The sequence below is a fragment of the Macaca thibetana genome, chromosome 5 (assembly GCF_024542745.1).
Source record: "Macaca thibetana thibetana isolate TM-01 chromosome 5, ASM2454274v1, whole genome shotgun sequence".
In the NCBI taxonomy this organism is placed as follows: domain Eukaryota; kingdom Metazoa; phylum Chordata; class Mammalia; order Primates; family Cercopithecidae; genus Macaca; species Macaca thibetana.
Genome location: NC_065582.1, coordinates 43,130,794 through 43,156,603, shown reverse-complemented (window position 1 = coordinate 43,156,603; position 25,810 = coordinate 43,130,794). Strand labels below are relative to the sequence as shown.

General features: G+C 36.8%; 1 protein-coding gene across 2 annotated transcripts in view; it reads right to left on the bottom strand.

The window, feature by feature from the left end:
* Window positions 1–2,738: 2,738 nt before the first annotated feature.
* The window catches only part of TTC29 (tetratricopeptide repeat domain 29), a 262,482-nt gene continuing 239,410 nt past the window's right edge, over window positions 2,739–25,810 (bottom strand). For both annotated transcript variants that reach the window (XM_050789925.1, XM_050789926.1), the window contains 2 exons: window positions 3,238–3,301; window positions 2,739–2,900 (listed from right to left, as the gene is read on the bottom strand). In XM_050789925.1, coding sequence (XP_050645882.1) covers window positions 2,870–2,900; window positions 3,238–3,301 — 95 coding nt within the window. In that variant the 3' untranslated portion in view covers window positions 2,739–2,869. The remainder of the gene's footprint in view (window positions 2,901–3,237; window positions 3,302–25,810) is intronic.

Sequence of the window (25,810 nt, the reverse complement as noted above, 5' to 3'; positions counted from 1 at the left end):
CTTTGATCCGTTGCTGGCGATGAGCTGCGTTCCTTTGGAGGGGGAGATGCACTCTTATTTTTTGAATTTCCAGCTTTTCTGCCCTGCTTTTTCCCCATCTTTGTGGTTTTATCTGCCTCTGGTCTTTGATGATGGTGATGTACTGATGGGGTTTTGGTGTGGGTGTCCTTTCTGTTTGTTAGTTTTCCTTCTAACAGTCAGGACCCTCAGCTGTAGGTCTGTTGGAGATTGCTTGAGGTCCACTCCAGACCCTGTTTGTCTGGGTGTCAGCAGCAGAGGCTGCAGAAGATAGAATACTGCTGAACAGCGATTGTACCTGTCTGATTCTTGCTTTGGAAGCTTCCTCTCAGGGGTGTACTCCACCCTGTGAGGTGTGGGGTGTCGGTCTGCCCCTAGTGGAGGATGTCTCCCAATTAGGCTACTCAGGGGTCAGGGACCCACTTGAGCAGGCAGTCTGTCCATTCTGAGATCTCAACCTCTGTGTTGGGAGATCCACTGCTCTCTTCAAAGCTGTCAGACAGAGTCATTTGTGTCTGCAAAGGTTTCTGCTGCTTTTTTTTTTTTGTTGTTGTTGTTGTTGTTTAGCTGTGCCCTGTCCCCAGAGATGGAGTCTACAGAGACTGGCAGGCCTCCTTGAGCTGCTGTGAGCTCCACCCAGTTCGATCTTCCCAGGACTTTGTTTACCGACTTAAGCCTCAGCAATGGCAGGCGCCCCTCCCCCAGCCTCGCTGCTGCCTTGCTGGTAGATCGCAGACTGTTGTGCTAGCAATGAGGAAGGCTCCGTGAGCGTGGGACCCTCCTGGCCAGGTGTGGGATATAATCTCCAGGTGTGCCCATTTGCTTAAAGCGCAGTATTGGGGTGGGAGTTACTCGATTTTCCAGGTGTTGTGTGTCTCAGTTCCCCTGGCTAGGAAAAGGGATTCCCTTCCCCCTTGCGCTTCCCAGGTGAGGCCACGCCTCGCCCTGCTTCAGCTCTCGCTGGTCAGGCTGCAGCAGCTGACCAGCACTGATTATTTGGCACTCCCTAGTGAGATGAACCCAGTACCTCAGTTGAAAATGCAGAAATCACCTGTCTTCTGTGTCGCTCATGCTGGGAGCTGGAGACTGGAGCTGTTTCTATTTGGCCACCTTGCTCCACCTCGCTCAAGTGATCTTTCTTTCTGTCTCAACCTCCTGAGTAGCTAAAACTACAGGTATGCACAGCTATTTGTAGCTAATTTTTATTTTTATTTTTAGTAGAGGTGAGGTCTCCCTATGTTGCCCAGGCTAGCCTTGAATTCCTGGGCTCAAGCTATCCCCCTCCTTGGTCTCCCAAAGTGTTGGGATTATAGGTGTGAGCCACTGCATCCGGCCCATGTTTGTTGCCTATAACCTGAGATGTACCCCACCCCACCCCTGCTACCACCTTCAGGAATCTTATTAGATATAGTATGAAAACGAGAAAAGGAATGATGTCTTAGCAATTTTTTAAAGGAGAAGCTAAAAGCTAAAGTAATTATAGTATATGATAGAATGTTGTATTTTAGGCACTGTCATTTTGATAAAAAATGGAATTAGGGACCATTGTAAATGCTTACATGTTCGCAGTGAGTGGTCCTGGCTGCATTATTTATGGGAGGATGTTTTACAGATAAGAAGTAGCATTTGATGCAATTGTGACTTGCATCTATCATCCATAAAATCTTGATTTTGTTTTCATATTTGTTTTCAGTTTCACAAATAAAAATGAATCAAATTGAAATTTAAGGAGAAAGCTCCAAAGAAACCTTTTTGATTAAATCTATCAGAAGGGATAGCACTGTGGCCATTTAGCATTTGATGGTAAATTCCAATTTCTGTTGACCTTGCCGATAGGTTTATGTTTGATATATCTAATTTTCTGAAGTGTTTTCAAAGACGTGGGCGTTTTGATTACAAATATTCTCACAAAACTTTCCAGACATCTTTTTAAGGAACCTTAAAACTAATTTAAGAAGACATTATAGCAAAAAGCAGTTATTACAGAGGAAAAAAAAAGTATTTGTTATTTGAATTTGAACTTCAATTTGAACTTCAAAGCTAGAATTGTTCTTATAAAAGGACAAAGTTTTCTCCTGGTTAATCTACTTTTTAGATAGAGTAAGATGAGATGGGGTATTTGTAATGTAAATGGTTATGGTTAAAGAAACGTTATATAACAAAGTAAGAGCCTGGCGTGGTGGCTCACAGCTGTAATCTTCAGGAGATCTCCAGATCTCCTGAAATTATACATGTAACGATCTCAGCCGTGTTCTTTCATTTGCAAGACACATTAGGTAAGGCTTGTAAGATTGAAGGACTTAGTTAAACTTTTTAAGTTGACATGGGTAAGTTTGATTATGTGCTATCAGCTAAAAGTATCATAAAATATACTTTTACACAGGTAAAGCAAACTGTTTCAAACAGTACTTATCAATATGGTAGTCTTAATTGCTTATATTCTTTTTATCTATGTTGAAAAGTTTCCCTAGAATTTTAGTAAATATTATCCTACATGAATTCAGCAAGAAAGATTTTCTTAAGCTTGTAATTATTTTCTCATTAGAAAATATTTTCTTATTTTGGTTTCATAGTATCACTATTTCTTGTGGAATAGTGGAGAAGAGGAAATTATTTATTTCCTGGATGATTGCTGATATTTCTAAGAATTGGAATATGTTTTATTTTCATGGATTTAGATGTTTTGGACTAAATTTATAGTAATATACTGCAATACAAAATCCAATGAAAAGAGTCACAGTCAGTTTTTTTATAACTTTATATTGTCTGTAACATGTTTCTATTACAAGTATTGAAGTCTAAGGTGACATGATGGATTTCTTCTCGCTTTGATGTTAAGTGAAAAGCTGCTTTAAGTTTCATTTTTTTGATCACCTGGAAATCTGAAATAAAATAAATTGTAGATTTAACTTTTATATTGGGCTAGAAAGTAAAGAACATTTGTTTTGAAAAATAATTTGTTTTCTGTAATTTTCATATGTGGCTTCAAAATTAAAAATACTTAACCTTATGTGATATTTGACAATAAATCTGTGATTTTTTTTTAAAGCAGTGTTTCAGTATTAAGGTTATCAAGTGCTGGATGAAACTCCTCTTTTTGTGTTTGGAGAACGAGATTATACTTAGTATACTGCACAAAGTGGGAGACACAGCGAGACTCCGTCTCAAAAAAAAAAAAAAAAAAAAAAAAAAAGAAACTTTTTACTTGATTTATCATACCTACTGAGTTCTTCCAAATGTTCTGAGTTTTGAGATACAGTTTCCACCGTGGATCCTCGAAACTCTTCGAAAAAAAAATATACAAAGTAAATAGTTTATCATGAACACGGTTTATAGTTATTTTGATCTTGAACCTGGGAATCCCTTTTCAGGGATATCTGTCCTTCACCTATAAACGTGTATGTATCACCAGGGCAGATTGTATTGTACAAAGATGGTCACAGCAATCTCTCCCACTCCACATGTTCCTGTACGGTATAATCTTGTCAATCCCCCATGAAGGAGCAGAATCTAGTTTTCTTCTTGCAATTGAGCTACCCTTAAGACTCTTTTGTGATCAGCTGAATGTGGAGGAAGTGACGAAAATGAGCTCTGGGGCTAGGTCCATAAAAGCTATGCAGCCTCTACCTGGTTATCTTAGGATATTGTTTTTGGAGGAAGTGAATCACCACATAAGTCCTCATACCCTGAGACTGCCATGCTGGAATGGCCGTGTATAGATGTTCTAGCAGACAGTCCCAGCTGAGTCCAGCCTTCCAGCCATCTTGGCCAAGTCTCCAGCCTGCCAGTGAAGCTGTCTTTGACCCTTCAAACCAGCCCATCTGTCAGCTGAATACCATTTAGTGACTTCAATTAATGTCCAGCCGAGCCCTGCTTGAATTCCTAATCCACAGAATTCTTGTGATATAATAAAATGGCTACTGAAAAGGCCACCTTGTTTTGGGTAAGATGACTTTAAAAAATATTACTCAAAAGGAAAATTAATTTAAGGAGCAATATAAAGTACCCAAATAATGAAGTCAAATATGGGAAGTTTATCTATCTATCTATCTATCTATCTATCTATCTATCTATCTATCTATCTATCTATCTACATGTATATGTGTGTGTGTATACATATAACTACATATATAAACATACATATATAAAAACTTCCCATATTTGGCTTCACTATTATGATATTATGATAATGAAGTCAAATATGGGAAGTTTGTTTATGTAGATATACATGTATAAATGACTTCATTTATCATATACCATATGTGTATATATATAGAGAGAGAGAGAGCCATGTTAATTTGTTACTTAACTTTAACTTTCATATCTGCTCCTTTACTTTTGATTTGAATTCACTGGGGTTAATCTAATAAGATGCTGTTTATTCCTGTTTATGACAGGCCCCCGTTTTCAGGCCCTTCATTCTATTTTTTATTACCTTTCGTGTTCTGTCCCCATCTCCTACCCACTGCATTTCCTAAAAGAGTTCTACTTTGCCTTTTGGAATATTTGATTCATTATTTCAGCAAAATGTCCTATATCTTTACCCTATTTTCTGAAATTCCTTTTATTTTCTTGCTCTAACAGAAATTTGTCTCTTCTCTCAAGATACTATCAGCCCACAAACCCATTTTTGTTGTATTTTTCTTGGTCTTCTCACTGCTGGACCTGAAGATGGGTTGGTGTCCTCTTTCCTCCTTGTTCTGTCAGGACATTTGCCTTTCCTCTTTCCCTCTCTAACACTCATGTCATTAGATTATACAGTCAACCATTTGTCACTATTGTGATCTACCTACAAGTGGAATCATTCTCAGTTGATGTTATCATTGCCTCATTGTCACCGTACTACTACTTTCTTAACTTAGTAATTTCAATGTAGAGGTAGAAGATTATTCCACCCTAAGTCTCAATTCCTTGACCTCCTGTTCTTTTACATCTTGTCCTTTACATTACCACAGCCATTAATTCCCCTGGTCATACTTAGACCTTGTCATTATTAGTAACTATGAGCCCCCTCTAGCTCATTTTCCTGTATTTAACTGCTTGGCTGCCTCCTTTTGTATTTCCAGATCACTCCCTCTGGTATCCTGACCCCAGCAATTCTACTTCATTGGAACCCCCATTCCTACCACATTTTCACTGTTTCTCCTAATTTTTCTGTCTCTTCTTCCTTCCTCATATAATTTAAATTCCATGGTTATGTACTTCCTTGCATAAAGTCTAAATTTCTCTTCTTTTCACTTTGTTTACTTACTTGGCAAAAGTATAGCCCTAGTTAAATCCAGTTATCTTCCGATTCCTCTCCTGCACTGTATAGTTCAACATGGCTGGAGAAAATACACAACTGGCCTGAGATGCCTCATCTTAAATTCATGGTCACAAACATTAAGTAGACCCTTGCGCTTCCAGGCCTTTCTATGAAACATTCCTGGTCCACTCATTCTTCCACTCCCCTAGATGACTAAATCTTCTACTTTTCTCAGACCTCCCACCCTGCACTTTTCTCAGCTGATGATTTATTTTCTGGTTTCATTGAGGAAATAAATGACAGTAGGAAAAATCTTCCACAAGCCCTGTGGGGAGAGTTACTCACCTACTGCTTCTATTCTGTATACTCTGTCTTCCCTTCTGTTAGTATCAATGAACTGTTATCCCTCTACTTCTTCACTAGATTTCAGGCCCTTTTGTCTAGACAAGACATAGTTTCAGTCCTTCCTTCTGCCTCCCACTCATCAGTGCTCTTTCTCTCTATTAGGTCTTCCCTATCAGTAGAGAACTATTTAGTTAAAGCCATGTGACTTAAGTTCTCACCAATGAAATGAGCAAAGAAATATACAGTCATGTGTCACTTAATGACAGGGATATCTTCAAAGAAATGAGTCATTAGGTGATGTTGTTGTACAAACATCATAGAGTGTACTTACACAAATCTAGATGGCATAGTCTACTACATAGCTAGGCTATTATATGGTATAGCATATTGCTTCTGGGCTGCAAACCTGTTTGGCACGTTACTATAGTGAATATTATAGGCATCTGTAACACTATAATGAGTATTTGTATAGCTAAACATAGTAAAGGTAATGCATTGCAACACAGTGTTATGATGGCTAAAATGTCACTAGTGCATAGGAATCTTCCAGCTCCATTATCTCTTAGGACCACCATGTGTATGGCATATATTGTTGACAGAAATGTCCTTATGCAATGCATGACTGGATACTTCTTCTGAGTCTGAGTGTTAGACATTGGGTACTCACTCACCACAGGACAGTTGACTCTTGGTTCCATCACTGCAAAAACACTCATTTGGATTATAACCTAGGTTTTGCACTGTGGGTCTGACTTAAGGTGTGATTTGAGATGTTTGATCTGTAGGACTTCAAGGGAGCTGGAAGACTGAGACCAGTACCACTCTAGTAAGGGAGACCAGAAGCAACAACACATTGAAGTGTGATATTTGCTTATATGATGTACATTTCAGTAGAAATTGGTACTTCCTTGTTGCTAATAGTAAAGACTCTGAAATGGTAGATTGAAGTGGGCAACAAAAAGATCTCATTTATACCACCACTTAGCCTATATGTTACAAAAGCAATAGAATAAGCCAGTAAATGCCAAATTGCTATAAATCCACCATCGCATCCCTTTTTTGAAAATAATGGAATATAATATTTATATTATACAGTATTATATGTAAACAAGATTTTTAAAGTGTTATCTGTAGAGAAGTATGAGTTGAAACGGAGAAGACATTACCTGGTAGTTTGGTGACTAGAAAGGTAAATGAATTTTTATAATTTTGGCATGCTAAACATCTGTAGTGGCCTTACTCTCAAAAAGGGTAAATAACTCATTCATAAAGGTTGTATCAGAGTTTATAGACTAGACCCCTGGTAATGGATTCAACCTTTCTACAACAAATCAAAAGTATTGTTGTATGCTCACATGAATATACAGTAGTCATTACCTTAAATTTAAAACTCACTATAAGCAGCAAATACAGAGAGCACGATATGAAGGCTGTATTGTATCAGTGTGGTCTGCAGAGAATTTCTTCATATGGTTTTTGCCTTGTTGAAATATATGTTGCAGTTCAAAGCTAAAGGGATTACTTTTGAATAGTCATCACAGAGGTTGATTACATTCGTATATCATATTTAGCTGGACCCTGCAGGCTATTATTCCATTAGCTATGCTGGTCCTGCCATTGTCAAAAAGTTGATCACCTAATGTTAAAAGACTGTGCTTTCTGTTGACCTTATCCAAATGACTCAAAAGCTTTTGTTTGAAAAATAAAACTCAGATTATGTTTTATGAAACTGATTAAGAATAAATACTGCGTATAAACTATGCTCCTATCTTATGGGTGATCTTAAAATTATGCTATTATTAACATTGAGATATTTTGTTTTTGTATTTCAGCAGATTTTACTGATAGTCACACATTCAATTTTAGTAGAAACAGTACTTCTCTCTCACTGATAGTAAAGAGTCTCAGAAACTGATTTCTGAAAAAGGAACAGAAATCTCCCTTCCCCACCATGTAAATCATATAAAATTACCCTGGAAGTAAGCCAGTATATCAATGTAAATATAATGGCACATCTACAATGGCCTACTTACAATAGGATTTTACAAGGCCACTGTACTGAAGAGAACAAAGTTCTGTTTTGGGGAAATGTGTATATGAACTGAAAACTTGTCAATCACACTTGATAATCAGAAAATCCCTTCCAGTGAATAAATAAATAAAATATTTAACTGTTTATTCTTCATATGATGGTTGTATAGGTTCACTCGTTTAATTACAATGAGAATATCTGATTCAGGGCTATAAATCTGGTTTTTATAAACCCAGAATCCCATTACCAATAAAAGGCACACTTAGATAAGCTTGACTTTTCAATTATTTTATTATGAATTAGCCACAAATAAGTAATGAGATGAGAGCTCATCTTTGAAAAAGATATCGACCGTTATGACTTTATTATTTAAAATAACATATACATTTTTTCATTAGAATCACATTACAAAAGCTGTCCTTTGGGAACAAAGATGATTTTGACACTCTCTCAGTTGAACAGCTCAGTCCTTGAGCTGTGTTCCCAGGAGTGATGATGGATTGGCATAGACTCATGTTTGCTCTTTGGCATGGTCTTCCTTGTAACTGATAGTTTGTAAAATGGCTGGTCAGGGACGCAGGCTGTGATCCTGGAACACAGCCAGATACTAATTTTGGCCTCATTAGCACTGTTCTCTTAATCAATTGAACTTTTCAGCAGGTGGAGGTTTCCTAATATTTCTTGTACTAGCTTGTCTTTAGCTACTCACTTGAAACTCACAATAGATGAGTGGGTATCAGTCAGGAGGAAACAGATGGCACATACAACTGGGATTTTGAAGAGACTTTAATGAAGGGACTATTAAGAGATGAGGGCAGGGCTAAAGAGCTAATAAGGGATATTGAGGCACCTAGGGACTTGCAAAAGAGGGTGCCATGCCATTATCATCTCTGGGTCTAAATTCAGGGTAAGGAGACAGGACGGTGCCACTGGATGTTGGGTGAGGGCAGAGATTTAGAAAAGGGACTGCTTTTTCTAAATCTAGAAGTAGCAGTTGCAGAGTGTCACAGTTGTCAGAAAGGAGCTGAAGTGAGGGGCAGAGGAATAGTATTCTCACTCTCCACCTTCCTAACCTCTCATCTGCTGGTGACTCTCTTTGGCTAAATCCATATGATGAAGCCAGAAGGCAAGTCAGCCTGTGTGATGGTGTCTGAAGTCAGTCTCCTGGGACACAGAGCAGAGAAGGTGGGAGAATTGATCGTGTGTGTGTGTGTATGTGTGTGTGTGTGTGTGTAAGGGGTGCGGGAGGGGAAACGAGCAGCATATAATAACCATACAATGCAAATGTTTTCCTTTAGCAAAAATTTAGTCATGTGAAGTGTGGTTTGGGCATCAATATATTTAATGTTGGCATATAATTGGATATTTCTTTATTCCTTTTCCTCCTCCTCCTCATTGTATAATATTGGTTTGTCATTCATGGCTTTCTCGTCTTACAGTTTTGTAAAAAATTTATGAATCAAAGCCTAAGATTATAGAGTTAATCTCACTCTATCAAAAATATGTGATTTGGGGAGTAATATTTTTCTACATTTTGTTGTTAACAAAACAAAAAGTTAATCTGTCCTATCTGTGTTTTGAAGTAGAAATCATGATGTGGTAATTCTATATCTGATGAGCATAATAATCAAGATGGAAACTTTTAAGGCAGGAGGCATCTTTCAAGTTTGGATAGACTCTCTTGAAAGTGTCAAAAACTGACATGTGTTCTTTCATATCACAGGATCTGGTATATAACAATTCCCTTGCCAAGGGCTTTTATTAATATTCAAGCAATTAAAATTTATGCAAAAATCAGAAGTATATTCCAATTCAAAATTATATATTCTTTTTTTTTTAACCTTACACACCATTACTTTGAATAAATGGAATGCAACTAGGCTTGAACAAAGCACTGAAGATACCATATTGACACAGAATGATAACTGAATTTCTTTTTCTGGGCGTTTAAACTTTTAATGAGAATATCTGATTCAGGTCTATTAATCTGATCAGACACTAAATATTTTCTTAAGATAAATAGTGTGTTAATGTCTTCATACAGTTCTTTTTATTTCTTTGATTTTTTGCTACATTATACATCCTGCAATTTTTTTCTATTCAAGACAGAGTAACAGAAATCAGATTAACTTCTTTCCTAAAACACTCCACCCTACCCCAAAAAACCTGAACAAAATATATGAAACAATGATTTTGAAGACACTGGACATCAGACAACAAAAGCCAGTGATTTCTGAAAGACAAGAAATATGTTTTGAATACAAAACATGCAAAAAGGCACAATGAGGAGAAAAATCAATCAAAACTGACCCATAACTGACATAATTATTAGAATTAGGAACAAAAACAAAGTTACTCTAACTGTATTTTAGACATTTAAAATGTTAAGTAGAGACAAGGAAAATAAAATAAAACATTAATAAACTTGAAGACAGAGTAGTAGAAGCTGCAAAATGAAGAAAGAGAGTCGAAAAGATGAACATATTATCAGTAAACTATAGAACAGCTTCAAGCAGCCTAATAGACACGTATTGGCATCTCCATAAAAAGGATATGGAGAAAGAATTGAAAAATAGTTTGAGAAATTACGGCTGAAAATCTTCTAAAATTGATGAAGACTATAAGCCCACATATCCAAGAAGCTCAACAGACCCCAAGCTTAAGAAACTTAAAGTACAAAAATTAAAAAAAAATACATATGAAACATATAATGCCATACCCACTGAAAACATCTTTATAAAATGAAGGCAAAAATACTTTTCAGACAGACAAAAGCTGAAGCAATTCATTAGCAGCATATTTGCACTACAAGTCCTCAAGGCAGAAGAAAAGTGGTACCACATGATAATCTGGATCTATGTAAAGAAATGAAGAGCATCAGAGGTGGTAAGTACAACACATGAAAACGTTGTACAAAGGTGAGAAGGGGAGAAATGGAAGGATGTAATTGTAAACTTTTTTTGAGACAGGGTCTTGCTTACTGCAGTGCAGCCTTGACCTTACAGGCTCAAGCAATCCTCTTGCCTCCTCAGCCTCCCAAGTAGCTGGGACTACAGGTGTATGCCACCATGTCTGGCTAATTAAAAAAAAAAAATTCTTGTAGAGATGGGATCTCGTTTCGTTGCCTACTCTGCTCTTGAACTCCTGGCCTCAAGTAATCCTTCTGTCTTGGTGTACCAAAGTATTGGGATGACAAGCATGAGCTACCATGCCTGGCCTATAAGATTCTTATACTATATGTTACTGTTGGTGGGAATGTAAATTAGTATGGCCATTATGGAGATTTCTCAAAAAACGATAAAAATGGATGTCATGCAATCCAGTAATCCCACTGCGGGGTATTTATACAAAGGAAATAAAATAAATACATTCAAGGGATACCTGCACTTCCATGTGTATTGCAGCACTATCTACGGTAGCTAAGACATGGAATCAACCTAAGCATCCATTAACAGACAAAAGGACAAAGAAAATGTGCTGTATATACACAATAGAATACTATTAAGCTACAAAACAGAATACAATCCTGTCGTTTGCCACCACAGGAATACGCCTGGAGAACATTATGTTCAGTGAAATGGGGCGGGCACAGAGAGATAAATACTGCATGTTCTCACTCACATGTGGAAGCTAAAATAATTCCAGCTCATGGAAGTGGAGAACAGAATAGTGGGTATTAGAGGCTGGGAAGGGTCAGGAGATGGGAGAAGGTGGGAGATGTTGGTTAATGGATACAAAATTACAGTTAGATAGGAGGAAGGAAGTCTGGTGTTCAGAAGCATTGCAGGGTGAATATGGTTAACTATAATTTATTGACTCTTTTCCAAAAGCTAGAAGACAGAATTTTGAATGTTCGCAACACAAAGAAATGATAAATGTTTGAGGTGATGGCTATGCTAATTACCCTGATTTGATCATGACACATTGTAAACATGTATCAAAATATCACCCTGTATTCCATAAATATCTACAATTATAATGTGTCAACTAAAAATAAAAGGGAAAAAATTCTTACACTATATGTTAAATATCTAATGTCACTTGAAGGTAGGTTGTGAAAAGTTAAAGATATACACTGATCATTATTTTTGCTTTTACATTTTAGTTTACACTTTTCATTTAAATATTCTGAAAAAAAAAGATTTGAAAAATCAATATCCTTCGAATCTGAAAATAAGAAAACCTGTCTCTAATTTAAACATTAATTTGAAAACATCCTTCTCGTGTATTTCCCTGATCTGCGGCTTGAAGATAAGCTAATGAATTCAAAGAAATAACCATTTCATTATCACTCCAAAAGTTTAATTTTCTTGACCAAATTATGTGCAGTGTAATACATAGAATATGAAACTAAATGCTGATAGATAAATAGATTTGATTTTTTTTTTCTGGTTACTTCAGAGTAACCGTTGGGAAAATATACAAGCTCTGTATTCATGTTCTTTTCATGTTGTCTGTACTTTAGAACACAGAATTATGTGAAATAATTTTTGTAACACTTTACTGAGGTATGATTGACATAATAAAAGCTGTACATATTTAATTTATAAAACTTGATGGGTTTGCAGGTAAGTAAACCATTCAAAATCTATGCTGTAAACACATCCATCATCCAGGGGATGATATTTTTAATGAATAATCCAGAGAAGTGAAAATGAATGTTTTTGTAAAAATTGAGTTTTCTAATGTATGTTGAGATTTCCAAAGAAAAGATTCTGTAGATATACAATATCCAGTTCAAATATAGTATTATGAGTAAATATATATCTGGTCAGCAGCAAAGTAGTTCCTAGAAATAACATCTCCGAAAAACCCAAACAATTCCCTTACCAAAATTAAAAATCAAAACCTTGCACATCCCAAGTAAGATACTCTTCCTCTTAAATTTTCGTAAGAATGAACTGGTCTGTTTAAAACAATGACAATGAGAAATACATTTTGAAATAAGTCACCAGTTTCCAGGTGATCTATATATATGTCTGCTACTCAAAGTGTGGTCTCCAAACCAGCAGCATTAACATTACCTGAAGCTTGTTAGAAATGCAGAAATGTAAGCCACGCTTCAGACCTAGCAACACAGAATCTGCCTTTTAACAGGATCCCAAGGTGATTCATTTGCTCATTAAAGTTTGAAAATTGTTGCTTTATGGAATCTTACTCCTATTTATATTTAACTATTAAGAGTAGGAGTAAAATATTAATAGCATGTTGGTAAAAGGAGTTGTAGCTGCTTGTCTGTTGTTCAGTTGCAACATTTACATAATAAGTAAAAACAATTGTTTTCCTCATGTTGTAATAGAGAATGTGGTCAGCACTCCTATTGTTACTATTATTATTATTATTATTATTATCATTATTATTATTTTGAGACGGAGTCTCACTCTGTCTCCTAGGCTGAAGTACAGTGGTGCAATCTCAGCTCACTGCAATCTCCGCCTCCCGGTTCAAGTGATTCTTCTGTCTCAGCCTCCGATTAGCTGGGATTACAGACACCTGCCATAATGCCCGGCTAATTTTGTATTTTTAGTAGACATGGGATTTCAGCACGTTGGCCAGGCTGGTCTCGAACTCCTGACCTCAGGTGATCCACCTGCCTCGGCCTCCCAAAGTGCTGGGATTACAAATGTGAGCCACCATGCCCGGCCAGCACTTTATTATTTAGTTTTAAGTTTTAATTGTATGTTGACAAATTATAATTATATGTATTTATGGGGTACAAAGTGATGTTATGATCTATGAATACAATGTGAAATTGTTAAATTAAGCTAGTTAGCATGTCCAACACTTCAAATGCTTATAATTTTTTTATGGTGAAAGCATTTGAGAATTACTGTCTTAGAGATTCTGAAATGTACAATACATTATTACTGACTATATTTACCATGATGTGCAATATATCTTAAAGAAAAAACCTTATTCCTCCTGTCTAATTGAGGCTTTGTACTTTTTGACCATTATCTTCCCATTTCCCTCACTACTCCTATCCTCTGATAACCATCCTTCTGCTCTCTGCTTCTTTGAGTTAGATTATTTAGATTCCAATACAAGTGAGAACATTTTATATGTGTCTTTCTATGCCTGGCTTATTTCATTTAGTATACTATTCTCCGATTCCATGTATGATATTGCAAATGACAGGATTTCTCACTTTTTAAGGCTGAATAATATATGTATATGTATTATTCATTCATATATACACATTCTGTGTATATATACACACACATTATATATTGTGTATATATACACACACACATATATACACATATATATGCTTTTACATTTTAGTTTCCACTTTTCATTTAAATATTCTGGTTGGAAAAAAATAAGATTTGAAAAATCAACATCCCTCGAATCTGATTTTATATATATATATATATATACACACACACACACACCACATTATATATATGTGTATATATATACCACATTATATATACACACACACACACACACACACATATATATATACCACATTTTCTTTATCCATTCATTGGTTTATGGACACTTAGGTTGATTCCATGACTTGGCTATTAGGAATAGTGCTGCAATGAACATGGGAGTGCAGACATCTGACATGCTGATTTCAAATATCTGGGTAAATACCCAGAAGTAGGATTACTGTATCATATGGTAATTTTAATTTTTAGTTTTTTGAGAAAACTCCATATGGATTTCTGTAATGGTTGTACTAATTTATAGTCTCACCAACAGTGTACAAGGGTTCCCTTTTCTCCACCTCCTTGCCAACATTGATCTTTCATCTTTTTGATAACAGCCGTTCTAACAGGTATGGATTGATATCTCATTGTGATTTTAGTTTACTAGTGATTAATGATGGTCAGCAATTTTTCCATATGTCTGTTCACCATTTATGTCTTTTTTTTGAGAGATGTCTATTCAGGTCCCCAGCCCATTTTAAAATTAGGCCATTTGTTTTCTTTCTATAGAGTTGTTTGAGTTTTTTATATGTTGGTTATTAATCCCTTATCAGATGTATGGCTTGCAAATATTTCCTCCCAATCCATAGGTTGTCCCTTCACTCTGTTGTTTTCTTTTTTTGTGCAGAAACTTTTACTTTTGATGTAATCCCATTTGTCTGTTTTTGCTTTTGTTGCTACACTTTTGGGGTCAAATCTAAAAACTTATTGCCTAGACCAATGACACATAGTAGTTTTCCCCTTATGTTTTCTTCTAGTAGCATTACAGTGTCAGGTCCTATGTTTAAGTCTTCAATTCATTTTGAATTGATTTTGCATATGATGTGTGTTAAGGATCAAATTTCATTCTGCATATGGATATCCCAGTTTTCTCAGTACCCTTTGTTAAAGAGACTGTCCTTTTTCTGTTGTGTATTCTTGGCATCTTTGTTGAAAATCAATTGACCATACATACACGTGTGGGTCCATTTATGGGCTTTCTATTCTGTTATATTGGTCAAGAACTCTATTTTTATGCCAGTATCATGCTGTTTTAATTATTATCAGTCTGTAGTATATTTTGAAGTCAGGTAGTGTGATGCCTCTAGATTTGTTCTTTTTGCTCATCATTGCCTTGGCTATTGGGGTGTGTCTGTGTGTGTGTCTGTCTCTGTGTGTGTGTGTCTGTGTGGTTCCATATACATTTTAGAATTGCTTTTCTATTTATGAAAAATAACATTAAATCTCTCAACCACCCTATGCTTTAAGTATTATTATTCCTTTTGTATAGCTAAGGAACCTAAAGGTTGGAGAGATTAATGTGCTCAATCTCATACAGCTGATAACTGTTTCACTGGAGATTCAAACCCAGGTTAATCTGGATCTTAAATCCATTCTCATAGCTTCTGTGCTCATTCTCACTTCAATTAATTCAAAAGGTAGATGAGTCTTAAGAAAATCTCTTAGGCAAGTGTATAGTGTTAGGCTTGGAAAGATTGATTTATTTGACTTTGTGGCAAGAACTACTGCAGCAGACCTATTTAGTTCTTAATAGTTGTTTGTCTATTTACTTTCTTGTCTTTTAGAGACCATTTCTAATGCAGCAGTTAAGAAAACAGCCATATACTCCAGGGATCTCCCTGAAAACCACTAATCTGACATGTAGGCCATGACAACTGAGATTGGGCTAGTGAGAAACCAAATCTAGGGTTTCCATCATGTAAGTTGTTGCCTTTATTTCATTATACTTTGATTCAATCCCTAATGGATTCAGCTTCATAAAGTCAGAAAAAGAAAAAAAAAAGCAATTTATTCATGTTTTCATTGGAGCTCACTGCAGACATGAAATTTCTCTAAAAATGCAAATCATTTGGTGCCACATAAGTGAAACTCGGTAGCTAAAGCGCTTAGAGGAAAATGCTTTCCCAGGGCTAATGTTTTCATGCCCAGTGATTGAATAAATCGATCCATTTATTACAACATCTTCACTTAAGATTTTGTCCCTAGATGAATGTATCTAAGAGTACTAGAAGACTTTTCTTTATCACTGAGAAAATTGATTACACTTGTTAATTTGGCTTTTAATCCTAGATATATAAAAATAAATACCATAAACATGTGTAGAAGAAATCAATATAGATTTGTTCAATATCAGATTGATCAAAAAAGGATTTAGTAAGACTCCAAGATGTAAAATACTAATGTACAAACTAAGCCCTTACTTATGTAATATGACTTTAGACGAGCTCAGTATAAACCTAAAAGAAACTATTTCTTAAAACAGAAATGGTGTACTTTTCTTGCATTAAAGAAAAACCCCCAGAAGGCCTGCCTATCCAAGGTATTTAATGTGAACATTTGTTTTTAAAAGATTTCTTGTCTCTGGTCCAGCCATTGTTGTTAATTCATGGGGCACCATATCACAGATTTTTTTTTATGTTACATAAAGCAAAAATTACACTTAACAAATGTAAGTTTAAGTCATAAAAAATAGATAAAACAACACTCCTAAAAGCCAAGATATCACATGGAAAGGCTATCAGTCATTCTTTTCAGAGAAAGTGAGGACAATGAGAAATAAAAGTCATATTCAAAGACTCCTGAAATGCCACTTAGACTGGCTCTGGCCCATTATGTCATGTGTTTTGTAGAACTCAATAGCAAACCAAGTAGACACTCTTTTGACTAAGCATATTTTTGATTCTGCTTGTATAATAATGAATAAGACAGAGATTTTCATGCTAGTCTACTCTCAGAATGATGAAAGTTTAAAACTGCTTCTCTGGTAGTAATATGGTTTATGTTGAATATATACTGTCAGTCACAAATGATAGTCTCTATTCATTTGTCATACACTCAACAGATATTCATTGAGAACCCAAGTGCAAAACACACATTTGTGGGATAGGTGATTGGATGCAGTTTGTAGCTGTGTTCAAATTAGATAGATTCAGAGGTACATGGCCGAGGAGGGGCATGGGAAGTTTAATCTGCAATCACGGCATAACCCTCTGAATTAGTGCATGACCCTCAGAGAAGAAATGAGGTTTTTATGTACAACTTCTTAAAACAATTAATTTAGTAGGGGGCACAGAGTTTCAAAACAAATACTGACTTTAAAAGAATACATTTAAATACATTTAAATGCTTGTCCCAGTAAAAATAGTCTACTGGATTTCCATGGTAGGACTCAGGTTCTTTAATAGTATAATTGGTGGGCCAAATATGACAAGACACAGAAAAGCAGAGCATCTCTGTGTTAGAGCATGTTTTGTCAATACTCAACGTGCACACGATACAAATGTGTATACATTTTGACTGATAAATAAGTAGAAGTCATTCCTGGAGAACTTTTTATGGTTAGAATTTAAGTACATAATCACCATTTCCTTGTAATTTCCAGATTATAAATTTTTCTCTTTTGAAAACTAATATATTTGTCCCTGTATCTGTATTACCTTGCATGATATCTTGGAGCTGGTATATACATAGTGTTTTCTGAGTGAATAGCCTGCAGCTTATGATTTACTTTAAAAATATGACATAATAAAATGTTGGTTGGCACATAGAAGGTGACCATTAAATGTCTATTGAAAGACAGACAGAGTGAGTGAATACATCTGTTCTTAAAAGTTTATATGAGAGTACAAAAGACATATAGTAAAGACAAAGCTGTGGGCTTGAAATGCCAGATTAAAAAAATTCAACAGCAAGATCTATGGACAACTCTTTAGTAAGTACATAAAAATTAGTTATGTAAGGAAGTCCTACCCAGAGCAATCAGGCAAGAGAAAGAAATAGAAAGCATCCAGATAGGAAAATAAGTCATAAAACGATCTGTTTGTTGATGATATGATTCTATACCTAGAAAACCCTAAAGACTCTGCCAAAAGGCTCCTGGAACTGATAAACAACTTCAGTAAAGTTTCAGGATGCAAAATCAATGTAAAAAAATCAGTAGCATTTCTATATAACAATAACTTTCAAGCTGAGAGTCAAATCAAGAACACAATCCCATTCACAATAGACATACACACAACACACATACACACACAATTACCTAGGAATACATCTAAGGAGCTGAATGATCTCTGCAAGGAGAACTGCAAAACACTGCTCAGAGAAATCACAGATGACACAAACCAATGGAAAAACATTCCATGTTCATGGATTAGAAGAACAAATATTGTTGAAATGGCCATAATTTCCAAATCAACCTGCTGATTCGATGCTGTTCCTATCAAGCTACCAACATCATTTTTCACATAATGATAAAAAACAATTCTAAAAATCGTGTGGAACCAAAAAAGAGCCCAAATAGCCAAAGCAATCCTAAGCAAAAAGAACAAAGCCAGAGGTCCCACACTACCCAACTTCAAACTACACCATAAGGCCACAGTAACTAAACAACATGGTACTGGTACAAAAACAGACACATGGACCAATGGAACAGAATGGAGAACCTGAAAATAAAGCTGCACACCTACAGTTATCTAATTTTCGACAAAGTTAACAAAAATAAGCAATGGAGAAAACACTCCTTATTCAATAAATGGTGCTAGAATAGCTGGCTAGCCATATGCAGAAGAAAAAAATGGACCTCTACCTTTTACCATATACAAAAAGTAACTCAAGATGGATTAAAGATTTATTTTATTTTATTTCTATTTTTTTGAGACAGGGTCTCACTCTGTTGCCCAGACTGGGGTGCAGTGGCACAGTCTGGGCTCACTGCAGCCTCTGCTTCCTGGGTCAAGCAATTCTCCTTCCTCAGCCACCTCAGTAGCTGGGATTACAGGTGTGCACCGCCATACCCTGCTACTTTTTGTATTTTTAATAGAGACAGGGTTTTGCCGTGTTGTCCAGGCTGGTCTCGAACTCCGGAGCTCAAGCGATCCACCTGTCTCAGCCTCCCAAAGTGCTGGGATTATAGGCATGAGCCACTGCACCTGGCCTGAATTAAAGATTTAAATGCAGGGAGATCACCTGAGGTCAGGAGTTCGAGACCAGCCTGGCTAACATGGTGAAACCCCGTTTCTACTAAAAATACAAAAAATTAGCCAGGTGTGGTGGCACGTGCCTGTAATCCCAGCTACTTGGGAGGCTGAGGCAGGAGAATCGCTTGAATTGGGGATGGAGGTTGCAGTGAGCCAAGATCATGCCATTGCACTCCAGCTTGGGCAATAAGAGCAAACACTATCAAAAACATAGTTAAATGTAAGACCTCAAACTATAAGAATCCTAGAAGAAAACTTAGGAAACACCATTCTGGACATGGGCTTTGGGAAATAATTTATGACCAAGTCCTCAAAACAATTGCAGCAGAAACAAAATTTGACAAGTGGGATGTAATTAAACTAAAGAGCTTCTGTGCAGCAAAATAAACTATCAACAGAGTAAATAAACAATCTATAAATGGGAGAAAATATTCACAAACTATGCATCTGACAAATATTTAATACCCAGAATCTATAAGGAACTTAATTCAATGAGCAAAAGACAAAAACCCATTAAAAAGTGGGCAAATGACATGAACAGACACTTCTCAAAAGAAGACATACAAAGAACCAATACACATATGAGTAAGTGCTCCACATAACTAATCATCAGAGAAATGCAAATCAAACCACAATGAGATACCATCTCACACCAGTCAGAATAGCTATTATTCAGAAGTGAAAAAACAGCAGATGCTGGTGAGGCTGTGGAGAAAAGGGAATGCTTATCCGCTGTTGGTGAGAATGTAAATTAGTTCAGCCACTGTGGAAAGCAGTTTGGAGATTCCTCAGAGAACTGAAAACAGAACTACCAGTCAACCGAGAAATCCCATTACTGGGTTTATATCGAAAGAATATAAATTGCTGTACCAAAGACACATGCTCTCACATGTTTATTGCAGCTCTGTTCAGAATACCAGACATGGAGTCAACCTAGGTGCCCATCAATGGTGAACTGAATAAAGAAAAAGTACACATGTACACATGGAATACTATGCAGTCACAAAAAGAATGAAATCATGTCCTTTGCAGTAACATGGATGCAGCTGGAGGCCATTATCCTAAGAGAATTAATGCAGAACAGAAAACCAAATACTGCATGTTCTTACTTATAAGTAGGAGTTAAACATTGGGTACTCATAGACATAAAGATGACAAAAATAGACACTGGGGGCTACTAAGCAGGGAGGCAGAGGAAGGAGGCAAGGATTGAAAATCCAGCTGTTGGGTGCTATGCTCGCAATTTGGGTGATGGGATCTATTTATTGCAAACCTCAGCATCACAGAATATATCCAAGTAACAAACCTGCACTTGTACCCCCCGAATCTAAAATAAAAGTTGAAATTATAAAAAAAGAAATAATTTTTAAGAACTGATTTTCCTCTTGAATATATTATTTGCTCCTTTTGCAAGTAGAAATCTAAACTTTCAGCCACAGTTTCTAAAATGCTTTAGAGAAGAAATAAGATTTTTTATGTTCAACTTATTTTATTTTATTTTTTGAGACAGAGTCTCACTCTGTCACCCTGTCTGGAGTGCAGTGGCACGATCTTGGCTCACTGCAACTTCTGCCTCGTGGGTTCAAGCAATACTCCTGCCTCAGCCTCCAGAGTAGCTGGGATTACAGACGCCCACGACCATGCCAGGCTAATTTTTGTATTTTTAGCAGACACTGGGTTTCACCAAGTTGGCCAGGCTGGTTTTGAGCTCCTGACCTCAGGTGATCTGCCTGCCTGGGCCTCCCAAAGTGCTGGGATTACACGCCATTATGCCTGGCCATCAAGTTCTTAAAATAATTTAAAATAATTCGTTAGATAAACTTTTTTTTTTTTTTTTTTTTTTGAGACGGAGTCTCGCTCTGTCGTCCAGGCTGGAATGCAGTGGCCGGATCTCAGCTCACTGCAAGCTCCGCCTCCCGGGTTCACGCCATTCTCCTGCCTCAGCCTCCCGACTAGCTGGGACTACAGGCGCCCGCCACCTCGCCCGGCTAATTTTTTGTATTTTTAGTAGAGACGGGGTTTCGCTGTGTTAGCCAGGATGGTCTCGATCTCCTGACCTCGTGATCCACCCGCCTTGGCTTCCCAAAGTGCTGGGATTACAGGCGAGAGCCACCGCGCCCGGCCAAAATAATTACTTAAGTTCAAAGAAATACATATTTGTTTTTCCTTTCTTAATGGAGGAAGATTTCAGCTAAACGACTTAATTTTTATGGATTCTGTGGTTTTTACGCAGTTTACAGGTATTGAGTCACCTTTCCTCATTGCCGTCAGTGTAACTGGAGTATATATGGGCATAGAGGGGAGAAGAGAGAAGGAATACTAGCGTTGGAAGATTGTTTATCCTTTCTACTCAAATAATCTGCCTCCTTCAAATTTAACTTCTTTGTTTCGATTGCACCGTGGTAGGGACAAAAAAGTACTGTATCTTAAAACCAAACATATTTTTCCTGGAAAGGCATTATATAAACTATACTTCAGTGAATGAGATGCCACTAAAAGACATGACAATACTTACTCAGATGATAAAAATTACTGGAAAGGCTAGACTGGTAGATCACACCTGTAATCCCAGCACTTTGGGAGGCTGAGGCGGGAGGATTGCTTGGGCTCAGGAATTCCAGGCCAGCCTGGGCAACATAGAGACCTTGGCTCCACAAAAAAATTTAAAAATTAGCCAAATGTGGTGATGCATTCCGATATTCCTAGCTACTTTGGAGGCTGAGGTAGGAAGATTGCTTGAGCCGGGGCAGGTCAAGGCTGCAGTGAGCAGAGATCTCACCACTGCACTCCAGCCTGGGTGACAGAGTGAGACCTTATTTAAAAAAAAAAAGTTACTGGAAAAAAGGTTACTTTTATGACTAATTCCACATGACTAAATTAGGTTGAAGAAAACTTTATATTGTCTTATCACCAAAAAGCCTGTTTTATATCTATCTGTCCATTATATCTGTCTGCCTGTCTATCCATCTTTCATCAAGGTGTTTGCCTGAATCATTCTTGCCATCTTCTGATCTAAGAAACTGAGAATAAAAAACCAAATAGGCTGTATAGTTTAAAGTGTTGATTTGCTCCAATACTGTAGAGCATTTCATTCCACATATTGGGAAAGCCAAGTAAATTACATATCTACTTGAATAGAGTACCTTACACCTATACACCTATTTTATATTTTTCAGAGTCAAGGTCTCACTCTGTTGCCCAGGTTGGAGTGCAGTGGTGCAGTTATAGTCCACTGCAGCCTGCAACTCCTGGACTCAAGTGATCCTGTCACTTCAGTCTCCCAGATAATTAGGACTAGTGATGTGTACCACCAAACTCGGCTACATTTTAAAAAAATTTTTTATTTTATTTTATTTTATTTTTATTGTACTTTAAGTTCTAGGGTATGTGTGCACAATGTGCAGGTTTGTTACATATGTATACATGTGCCAGGTTGGTGTGCTGCACCCATTAACTCGTCATTTACATTAGCTATATCTCCTAATGCTATCCCTCCCCTCTCCCCCGCCCCACAAGAGGCCCTGGTGTGTGATATTCTCCTTCCTGTGTCCAAGTGTTCTCAATGTTCAATTCCCACCTATGAGTGAGAACATGCGGTGTTTGGTTTTCTGTTCTTGCGATAGTTTGCTGAGAATGATGGTTTCCAGCTTCATCCATGTCCCTACAAAGGACAAGAACTCATCCTTTTTTATGGCTGCCTAGTATTCCATGGTGTATATGTGCCACATTTTCTTAATTCAGTCTGTCATTGATGGACATTTGGGTTGGTTCCAAGTCTTTGCTATTGTGAATAGTGCCGCAATAAACGTACGTGTGCATGTGTCTTTATAGCAGCATGACTTATAATCCTTTGGGTATATACCCAGTAACGGGATGGCTGGGTCAAATGGCATTTCTTGTTCTAGATCCTTGAGGATCGCCACACTGTTTGCCACAATGGTTGAACTAGTTTACAGTCCCACCAACAGTGTAAAAGTGTTCCTATTTCTCCACATCCTCTCCAGCACCTATTGTTTCCTGACTTTTTAATGATTGCCATTCCAACTGGTATGAGATGGTATCTCATTGTGGTTTTGATTTGCATTTCTCTGATGGCTAGTGATGCTGAGCATTTTTTCATGTGTCTGTTGGCTGCATAAATGTCTTCTTTTGAGAAGTATCTGTTCATATCCTTTGCCCACTTTTTGGTGAGGTTGTTTGTTTTTTTTCTTGTAAATTTGTTTGAGTTCTTTGTAGGTTCTGGTTAGCCCTTTATCAGATGAGTAGATTGCAAAAATTTTCTCCCATTCTGTAGGTTGCCTGTTCACTCTGATGGTCGTTTCTTTTGCTGTGTAGAAGCTCTTTAGTTTAATTAGATCCCATTTGTCAATTTTGGCTTTTGTTGCCATTGCTTTTGGTGTTTTAGACATGAAGTCCTTGCCCATGCCTACCTCCTGAATGGTATTGCCTAGGTTTTCTTCTAGGGTTTTTACGGTTTTGGGTCTAACATTTAAGTCTCTAATCCATCTTGAAATAATTTCTGTATAAGGTTTAAGGAAAGATCCAGTTTCAGCTTTCTACTTATGGCTAGCCAGTTTTCCCAGCACCATTGATTAAATAGGGAATCCTTTCCCCATTTCTTGTTTTTGTCATGTTTGTCAAAGATCAGATGGTTGTAGATGTGTGGTATTATTGCTGAGGCCTCTGTTCTGTTCCATTGGTCTATATCTCTGTTTTGGTACAGTACCATGCTGTTTTGGTTACTGTAGCTTTGTAGTATAGTTTGAAGTCAGGTAGCGTGAAGCCTCCAGCTTTGTTCTTTTGGCTTAGGACTGTCTTGGCAATGTGGGCTCTTTTTTGTTCCATATGAACTTTAAAGTAGTTTTTTCCAATTCTGTGAGACAGGGGTCTCGCTATATTGCCCATGCTGGTCTCAAACTCCTGTCCTCAAGTGATCCTCCTGCCTTGGCCTCCCAAAATGTTTGGGATTACAGGTCTGAGCCATCTGCCGGTCTAAACCATCTATAAAAAAATTTCATCTGAGCACTTTGGGAGCCTGAGGCAGGTGGCCACTTGAGGCCAGGAGTTTCAGACCAGCCTAAACAAATGGTGAAATCCTGTCTTTACCAAAAATTCAAAAAGTAGCCGGGTGTGGTAGTGCACGCCTGTAATTCCTGCTACTCAGAAGGCTGAGGCAGGAGAATTGCTTGAACACAGGAGGCGGAGGTTGCAGTGAGCCAAAATCTCACCACTACACTCCAGCCTGGGCAATACAGTGAGACTCTGTCACAAAAAGAAAAAAAAAATATTTGACTCAGTGTCTACCTTCACATCTCCTACTCAGTTATCTCTTACTCAGACTGGCCTGTTTTCTTTTTCAAATATTGTCATAAAAGTACTCATTTCTTTTTGACACCTGTTATCTTGCTCAGGTTTTTGTGATAATTTTCATGAAGATGGTATATAGACAGCATATTTGGAACGATGTTAAGGGGAATCTACTGCCTTATGCATATTACTGTTTGACTCTATGAAGTCATCTTTTCTAAATTATAAAATACAAACTAACCGTTACTCATATAAGGGTTTGAACTTGGAAGAGTAACTGAATAGAACAGTTCCTTTGCATTGACATTATTACAGAAGAAATTTATTAAATCTTTTGTGAAAGAGTAAAGACAATAATAGGCCCTAAGAATTCTGTAATTATTCTCTGTGGATCACATTCCTTACTTTAAAAATTAAAAAATTTTGCATAGATGATTCATGCACGTGGTACATTTTTTAAAAAGGGTAGACAGTGAAAAATCTGTTTGAAATCCTTGATCCCACTTATTTACTTCCTCTCCTCTAGAGGCAACCACTGTTACTGTTTCTTACTCTTTCAGATACATTCCATACATTTATAAAAGATAAAATGGTATATATTTATACAAAATATATAATATAAATTTATGTTTTATATTTATATGAATGTCACCATACTATGCACAGATTTCTGTACTTTTTAAGAAGCAGTTTATATTGGATATCATTCTCTCTCTCTTTTTACATACTTTATTTTTTAGAGCAGTTTTGGTTTGTAGCAAAATTGGGCAGAAAGTACAGAGTTCCCATATACCATGCACAGTCTCCCCCACTTTGACATCGGGCACGAGAGTGGTGCGTTTGTTACAATGGATGAACCTACCTTGACAAATCGTAATCACCCAAAGTCCGTAATTTACATTAGGTTTCACTTTTGGTGTTATACATTCTTTGGGTTTTGAAAAATATATAATGAAATGTACTCACCATTATAGAATCATAAAATAGTTTCACTGCTCTAAAAATCCTCTGTGTTTTGCCAATTCATCTTTCCCTCCCTGCAACCACTGATTTTTAGAAATTATTTCCATAGTTTTGCCTTTTTCTAGAATGTCCTAGAGTTGAAATAATACAATATGTAGCATTTTCAGACTGGCTTCTTTCACTTAGTAATATGTATTTAAGATTCCTCCATATCTTTTCATAGGTTGATAACTCATTTCTTCTTGGCGCTGAATAATATTTCATTGTCTGGATGTACCACTGTTTATTAATTCACCTACTGAAGAACATTTGGTTGCTTCCAAGTTTTGGCAATTATTAATAAAGCTGCTATAAAATTAGTGTGCAGGTGTTTATGTAGAAATGTTTTTAACTCAGTTGAATAAATACCAAGGAGCATAATTATTGGATCATATGGCAAGAGTACATTTAGTTTTATAAGAAACTGCCAAACTTGTCTTCTCATTAT